The 8,722-nt window shown below is 35.7% G+C and overlaps 1 protein-coding gene across 1 annotated transcript; it reads left to right on the top strand.

The window, feature by feature from the left end:
• The first annotated feature begins 284 nt into the window (after positions 1–284).
• Positions 285–1,283, top strand: LOC120277529 (FCS-Like Zinc finger 8-like). Its single transcript, XM_039284389.1, has 2 exons — positions 285–967; positions 1,060–1,283. The coding sequence occupies exons 1-2, from the start codon at positions 462–464 to the stop codon at positions 1,130–1,132; spliced, it is 579 nt and encodes a 192-aa protein (XP_039140323.1). The 5' UTR covers positions 285–461; the 3' UTR covers positions 1,133–1,283.
• Positions 1,284–8,722: the final 7,439 nt, after the last annotated feature.

Below are 8,722 nucleotides of genomic sequence, written 5' to 3'. Positions count from 1 at the left end.
TTAATCACTTTCTAGTAATTTTATAAATTATTTTATTAGTAATATATCTTTTCCTTATTGAGCCAACTCGGTCTAAAACCAACCCAATGATAAAAAAAATAAAAATAAAAATTAAAAAATTAAAAAACCAAAACCAAAACAAAACCCAAACCGAGTTAACTATGAACCCAACGCCAACCTCTTTAAATAACCCCCAATGCCCCGCAAGCTCAAAGCAGGGCACTCTACTCCAAAAGAAGTGATAAAGGTCTCATCTTTTTTTCCTTTTCAATTTTTCTTTTTATTATTATTGTTGCCCTTTTCTTTCTCCTCTTTCTTCTTCTTCTTCTTCTTCTTCTTCTTCTTCTTCTTCTTCAATGAATTCCATTCAAAACTAAAACTTCTCCTAACCCCAATATTTTCCAACTCCTTCCAATCTTCCTTCTTCATTTTCATTTTTCACCAACAAAAAGAGAAAAAGCATGTTCAAGAAGAGATCAAGATCAGTTGAAAATGAAACCAACTGCAGCATTACAGCAGAATCCAAGCTCTTCTTTGCAGAAAAACCAGTTGGACTTGGCATTGCTGATGCTGCTCTCAAAGGTGACACTGGGCTTGTTTTCTTTGCCTCAAAACTCAAGATTCAAATCCCATCACCAACCAACTCTCTTACTGAAGAATCCCACTTGTCACCAATATTAGAGTTTGGGATCAAAACCAAAAACTCAAACCTATCCTTGTTCTCTCCTTGTGGCAATAACAATAATAAATCTTCAAACCAGCTTTTTCTCAGATCTTTGTCAGCTAAAGACATTGATCAGCTCTCAGAAGATTACACTTGTGTCATTTCTCATGGACCAAACCCCAAAACCATTCACATCTTTGATGACTATGTTTTTGAGAACTTTGGTCATAACTCTTTTTTGCCCTCTTGTTTTGCTTGCAAGAAGAGCCTTTGCCTGGACAAAGATCACTCTTTGATTTACAGGTTTGTTTCCTTCTTTTTTTCTGCTTAATTAATTCTGGATTTCATCTTGACACTTTGAAACTCATTTGGTTCTTGTTTTCTTTTTGTTTTAGAGGAGAGAAAGTATTTTTCTGCCATGAATGTTGCAATCAAGAAATGGTGCTTGATCAAGGATCATCTGTTTAATATCTAGAATTCATATATATATATATATATATATATATACTGTAAATTAATTGAGGATGTATTGTATGAAATGGGAGATGAGTTTTAAGTAATTTGGAATAAATAGTGAATAATTTGGATAATAAAATGAAGACTTTGGTGCTTTTTTATTTGTTGCTAGCTATCTTTTCAAGAATTATGGCCACTTGTTTTGAGAAATTATTGATAGAAAGCAGGGAGAAAGAGAGCAGCAATTGTTTCAACAGTGTGTGTGAGAATGACAAGCAAATTGGTGAAACCATCACCATCTTCAACTACTACTCTTCATCACAACTTTTTCTTTTTCCTTTTTGCAAGCATTCATGGTTTTGATAAAGAAGATGATATTTTATATTTGAGGTTGGGAAAAAAATTATTGATGTGATAAGTTATTTGTTGAATATGCGGCTAAACTTCATGGTATGATTAAGAATACTAGATTTTTTTTTTTTATTACTACTGATAGCTTTTTACATGTGTAGCCTTTACAAAATCTAGAATTACATATTTACCCTTATAAAATTCTCCATATATGAAATTTTTTTTATCACTTTGGTTTTATATGTCTCTAAACATTTAATATTTTATATAATTTTATTTAGGTTTAATGATATTTTTTTTTAAAAAAAATTGTTGATGTGATGAGTTATTGGTTAATATGTTGCTGACCTTCAATGCACATATGAATATTAGGATTTTTTTTATTTTAAATTTTTACATATGTAGCCTTGAAAAAAGTCTGAAAGAGGTGAATATTTTTAGTATATATATATATATATATATATATATGTATACATGTATGTTTCTAAACATTAGATATTTTATATGAATTTATGCATGTTAGATTTATACAAGAAATTTTTTTTTTTGAGCTATACATATAGATATTTGAATTAATGATAGTTTATGAATTATATATATATATATATATATATATATATATAATATCAAAAGCAAGCATGCTTTGCCCCAGTGGAGTTGTTTTAAATGCTTTAAAAACACCTTCAAATTTCTCAAACCATAGACAACTTGTTAAATTCACACACACACACACACACACACACACACACCCACACCCACAAAAATTTCTCACCCAGTTTACCTTGTAAATAAATGATTTTCACAAAATTGCAATCAACATATATACTATCTTATATGTATTTATATATACATACCTATATATTTAAAATCTCAAAACCCCTCTAGAGTTTCTATATATGTCATCATAGTTATACAAATAAATGATTAAAAAAAAAAGTCGTAGCAAATGATTTTTAGTTTAAAAAACATAAAAAATCAATAACCTCTTTAAAATACAAATTTTATTAATAGTATTGATTTTTTTAATAAAAAATTTAAAAGTTAGTAATTAATTTTGTTACAACTGGGCTAGCCTAGGCCAATTGCTAAAGCTAGGTTGGACCCAGATTCATTTAAATCCAAACCTAGCAAAAATAATCTTTTATTGGATAATAGACAAAAAGTTCACATACTTATGTATGTCCTTTATCTTTCTTAGAATAAATCGTTTGACCTCCTAATTAAGGTGTGCTTTTCTATACTAAACATTGTCATTAGTTTTACTGGATGAAATTAATCTAACCGAAGTCTTCAAGCTCGACCCACCTACACAACTCTTTTTCAAGAGAAATATTAAATAGAGATTTCAGACCTAAATTAGTTACACCTTAACAATTAATGGACAATGGAATCCGTGCAAAGAGGAATCAAAATCAATTTTAGGATTGCCTTTTACGTATATGTCAATTTTTTATTAAAAAGAATTAGATAAATCACATACGTTAAAAAAATATATAAAATATCCATTAAAAATGGACATATCTTATCACAGCAAAACAAAAGATAACGTAAAAACTTCTCCCGCCGCTTGAAGATCAAAAGAGTAATCAGAAGATCAAAGATAACGTAAGAATCTTTACATCGGCAATAGACACGCAGACAACATCCGAGTAAATCTCTACTAAAATCAGAATATAACGAACAATAAGGATGGAATCCCACACTTGAAAATATTATTAATATTTATTTTTTTAATCAATGTTTTAATAACCAGACCGGTTGTTGACCCGGTTAGGTAATTGGTTTTGGTCCAATCGGTTGAATCAGTTGAACTAGCCGGTTCAATCGGATTTAATTTTTCAAATAAATAAATATTTAAAACTTAAAAAATAGAAAAAATAAGTAAAAAAATAAGAAAAAATAATAAAAAAAATACAAAATTACATATTGCAAAGTTAAATTACCTTTATAAAAGTCTCAACTTTACATAAAATTAAAATTTTCAAAATACAAATATACAAGGATATAAGTATACAACAAATATTGAAAAATAAAGAATTAAATAAAATATAAGTATACAAGTAACAACAACAACAACAACAACAAATGAGAAATAAAATAAAATACAAGTATACACTCTACTACTAATTTGGAATGAGTTAATGAATTTATTAACTTTATTTAAGTTTTTAATTATAAAATAAACAAACCAATTAAATAATTTAAATTAATACATTAGCGGTTCGGTCCAGTTTTTTAGTGTTTTATATGACTAATCGGACCGGTTTATCAGCCGGTTCTCAGTTGAATTGGTTTAACCTGCCTGCCCAGTCCGGTTTTTAAATTATTGCTTTTAATTAAATGAGTCACATGCTATAATAGTAAACTTATGTCCGATGGAATTATATATCTATTTAGCAATACAAACATAATTTTTAATTTTTATTATTAAAAGCTCAAATTTTATTTTATATACAACCTAAAATGTGAAATATAAAATAAAATACCAATTCTCTTCTATAAATAATAATAATAAAGGATGAACCCTTCTAAAATTATCTATATTATTAAAAAAAATATAATATGACAATGAAACTGTTTGTGACAATTTTTATGGATGAATCATTGATAGGCAAGTGGTAAGTAATTTTACTATTATGCAAGAGGTTTAATTTGAGGTTCAACTTCTCAAAACTGATAATACAAGGTGGATGAACACAAGATCTCTTCTAACAATCCTGCATTACACACAACAACACAAATGAAGAAAGGAACAACACTCAAGTGGAGTCAACTACCTCAATGTTGATACTACCTTACTGATTAACTTAGAACAACTGAATATAAAGAGAAACATAGCTAGCTTTACAACAAGGATGCTGACAAGCTTTACAAAAAGGCAAACGATGAACAACAGTGTCCAATCAGCTTCTCAGACTAGATATGCTCTAGTCCAATCCGCATACAAAACTTAATGACCCGGTACACATAGCTGACTCTACTACAAGGTCAACCAAGCATAGCTAACAAGACAGGCCTGGCATTCTTCTGAGTAGAATCACCATCATCTTCAACATCCTCCCCATACTCAGAAGAAGGTTGTGACTCCCAGAGCATGTTGGAAGAACTCAAACTTGTGGTTCGGTAGGGCCTTAGTGAACACATCTGCTACTTGCTCGTTAGTGTGGCAGTAAACAACATTAATTTCACCATTGCTCACCAAGTCCCTGATAAAATGAAATCTAGTGTCAATATGCCTCGATCGACCATGCATGGATGGGTTTCGTGTGATAGAGATAGCTGATTTGTTATCACACTGAATGATAGTTGGTCTTGAAAGCTCAACTCCAAAATCAGTTAACAAACGCCGGAGCCAAACAGCCTCACATGCAGCAGAGGTAGCAGAAATGTACACAGCTTCTGTGCTTGATAAAGCTGTGATCAATTGTTTTTTGGAGCACCAAGCTACAGCAACAGAGCCAAGTGAAAAACACCATCCCGTCGTGCTTCTTCGATCGTCCGGTGAGCCAACCCAATCGCTGTCAGTAAAGCCTTGAAGGCACAGTTCATCAGAATGAGAATACATTAGGCCATGGCTCATAGTTCCGGACAGATAATGCAGAATTCTCTTCACAGCTCCCATGTGATGGGAGGTTGGGGATTGCATGAAGCGAGACACTATCCCAACAGCATACACCAAGGCTGGTCTAGTGTGGGTAAGATATAAGAGACTGCCAACCAACCTTCTATAGCGAGTGGGATCAGTATTCTCTGATCCATCATCCTGAGAGAGCTTTTCATTGCTGTTCACAGGAGTTGATATTGCTCTACATTTTAGCATTCCAGATCTTTTGAGCAGGTCTTCACAATATTTCTGCTGAGAGACAAACAAGGTTCCATTAGATTGTTTTACCTCCAAACGAAGGAAGTATTTGATCGGTCCCATATTAGACATCTCAAAGGTCTTCAACATTTCTTCCTTGAAGTCAGATAACATGTCTTGAGACGAGCCCATATAGATGATGTCATCTACATAGATGCAAAGGAGCAAATTATCTGAATTTCTTCTTACTTTCTTGTAGACAGTGGGTTCATTGTTGCTTTGATCAAACCCCATTTGTTGAAATTGTTGATCTATACGACTGTACCAAGCTCTAGGAGCTTGGGGTAGACCATAGAGGGCCTTTCGAAGCTTGTATACATATTGTTCCTTCCCATTGACTATAAACCCTTCAGGTTGCCTTACATCATCAAAGATCTGGCATAAAAGATATGGCCACCTTAACCTGCGAAGTTTGAAGCAATTATCTGAGCATAGTCTCGTCAATGGTCTTCCTATTATTACTCAAATACAACCCTCGCGAAGCTTGCACCATGGGGAAACAAACTCACTTGGCGTTTCCTAAAGGTCAAGCACTCAGAGCTTCATCTCCATTAGAACTTATTCATGGAGATTTGGTTGGCCCAATGCAAACCCCATCTCTTGGAGGTAACTTGTATTTTTTTCTTCTAACGAGATGATTATTCAAGATATAGTTGGGTTTATCTCATTCAGAACAAACATGAAGCTCTATATCAATTCAAGACTTTCAAAGTTCCTGTTGAGAAGCAGTACTCATTACATGTGAAGGCCTTCCGGTCAGATCGAGGGGGAGAGTTCACCTCCAAGGCCTTCAAGATCTTCTGTGAAGCTAAGGGCATCAAACATCAGCTCACCGCACCACGGACGCCGCAGCAGAATGGCATCGCCGAACGGAGAAACAAAATAGTGACGGAGATGGCCAGGACAATGCTAAAAGAGATGAGCTTACCCACAGAGCTCTGGGCAGATGCTATGGCCACTGCGGTTCATGTTCTCAATTGGTCGCCGACGAGCGCTTTGAAGATGATGACCTCGTACGAGGCGTTGACTGGCCGAAAACCCAGTGTTGAACATCTCAGAGTTTTTGGGTGTGCCTGTTTTGTCCTAGTTGATCAGCAGCAAAGGAAGAAGATGGATGCCAAGTCAACTAAACGAGTTTTCATTAGCTATTGCGAAGATTCGAAGGCGTATAGATGCCTTGATCCTGTGACGAGAAAGGTCCACGTAAGTAGGGAGATCACCTTTTTTGAAAAAATGAAATGGGATTTGACGAAAGATGCTGACTGGGATGTGCAGAACTTTGCGCCCCCTGCTGAGTTAGATGGCTTTTCAGTTATAAATGAACCCATTCTTTCTCAACGGTCCATTTCTCCTGATGAACGGACAAAAGATTCACATGACTTATATCATTCTCCGGTCAATGCTAGCCAGAGAGTATTTCCATCCCCACCTTCGTCTTCGACTCCAGTGAGGTATAGAGAACTCACAGACATTTATAATTGCTCTTTTGCCTCAACTGCTGCAGATCCAACCGGCCGATTTGAAGAAGCATCAAAACATGAAGAGTGGCTGGTAGCCATGAAAGAAGAGATGGAGGTTGTTCATAAAAACCAAACCTGGGAACTCACTCAATTACCAGAAGGGAAGAATGCCATTGGTCTCAAATGGATTTACGAGACAAAATTCAATCCAGATGGGTCAGTTCTCAGGAAGAAGGCTAGGATTATTGCCAAAGGGTTTGCACAACAAGAGAGTATTGATTTTTCTGAAGTTTACTCACCGGTGGCTCGGATGGAGACCATCAGTGTATTCTTCGCTATCGGTGCACAAAGAAACTGGTATATTTTCCAGTTAGATGTCAAGACAGCGTTTCTAAACGGAGAATTAACTAAAGAAGTTTATGTAAGGCAACCAGAAGGGTTTATAGTCAATGGGAAGGAACAATATGTATACAAGCTTCGAAAGGCCCTCTATGGTCTATGCCAAGCTCCCAGAGCTTGGTACAGTCGTATAGATCAACAATTTCAACAAATGGGGTTTGTTCGAAGCAACAATGAACCCACTGTCTACAAGAAAGTAAGAAGAAATTCAGATAATTTGCTCCTTTGCATCTATGTAGATGACATCATCTATATGGGCTCGTCTCAAGACATGTTATCTGACTTCAAGGAAGAAATGTTGAAGACCTTTGAGATGTCTAATATGGGACCGATCAAATACTTCCTTCGTTTGGAGGTAAAACAATCTAATGGAACCTTGTTTGTCTCTCAGCAGAAATATTGTGAAGACCTGCTCAAAAGATCTGGAATGCTAAAATGTAGAGCAATATCAACTCCTGTGAACAGCAATGAAAAGCTCTCTCAGGATGATGGATCAGAGAATACTGATCCCACTCGCTATAGAAGGTTGGTTGGCAGTCTCTTATATCTTACCCACACTAGACCAGCCTTGGTGTATGCTGTTGGGATAGTGTCTCGCTTCATGCAATCCCCAACCTCCCATCACATGGGAGCTGTGAAGAGAATTCTGCATTATCTGTCCGGAACTATGAGCCATGGCCTAATGTATTCTCATTCTGATGAACTGTGCCTTCAAGGCTTTACTGACAGCGATTGGGTTGGCTCACCGGACGATCGAAGAAGCACGACGGGATGGTGTTTTTCACTTGGCTCTGTTGCTGTAGCTTGGTGCTCCAAAAAACAATTGATCACAGCTTTATCAAGCACAGAAGCTGTGTACATTTCTGCTACCTCTGCTGCATGTGAGGCTGTTTGGCTCCGGCGTTTGTTAACTGATTTTGGAGTTGAGCTTTCAAGACCAACTATCATTCAGTGTGATAACAAATCAGCTATCTCTATCACACGAAACCCATCCATGCATGGTCGATCGAGGCATATTGACACTAGATTTCATTTTATCAGGGACTTGGTGAGCAATGGTGAAATTAATGTTGTTTACTGCCACACTAACGAGCAAGTAGCAGATGTGTTCACTAAGGCCCTACCGAACCACAAGTTTGAGTTCTTCCAACATGCTCTGGGAGTCACAACCTTCTTCTGAGTATGGGGAGGATGTTGAAGATGATGGTGATTCTACTCAGAAGAATGCCAGGCCTGTCTTGTTAGCTATGCTTGGTTGACCTTGTAGTAGAGTCAGCTATGTGTACCGGGTCATTAAGTTTTGTATGCGGATTGGACTAGAGCATATCTAGTCTGAGAAGCTGATTGGACACTATTGTTCACCGTTTGCCTTTTTGTAAAGCTTGTCAGCATCCTTGCTGTAAAGCTAGCTATGTTTCTCTTTATATTCAGTTGTTCTAAGTTAATCAGTAAGGTAGTATCAACATTGAGGTAGTTGACTCCACTTGAGTGTTGTTCCTTTCTTCATTTGTGTTGTTGTGTGTAATGCAG

The sequence above is a fragment of the Dioscorea cayenensis genome, chromosome 15, assembly GCF_009730915.1.
Source record: "Dioscorea cayenensis subsp. rotundata cultivar TDr96_F1 chromosome 15, TDr96_F1_v2_PseudoChromosome.rev07_lg8_w22 25.fasta, whole genome shotgun sequence".
Taxonomy (NCBI): domain Eukaryota; kingdom Viridiplantae; phylum Streptophyta; class Magnoliopsida; order Dioscoreales; family Dioscoreaceae; genus Dioscorea; species Dioscorea cayenensis.
This window is presented reverse-complemented; position numbering and strand designations above follow the sequence as displayed.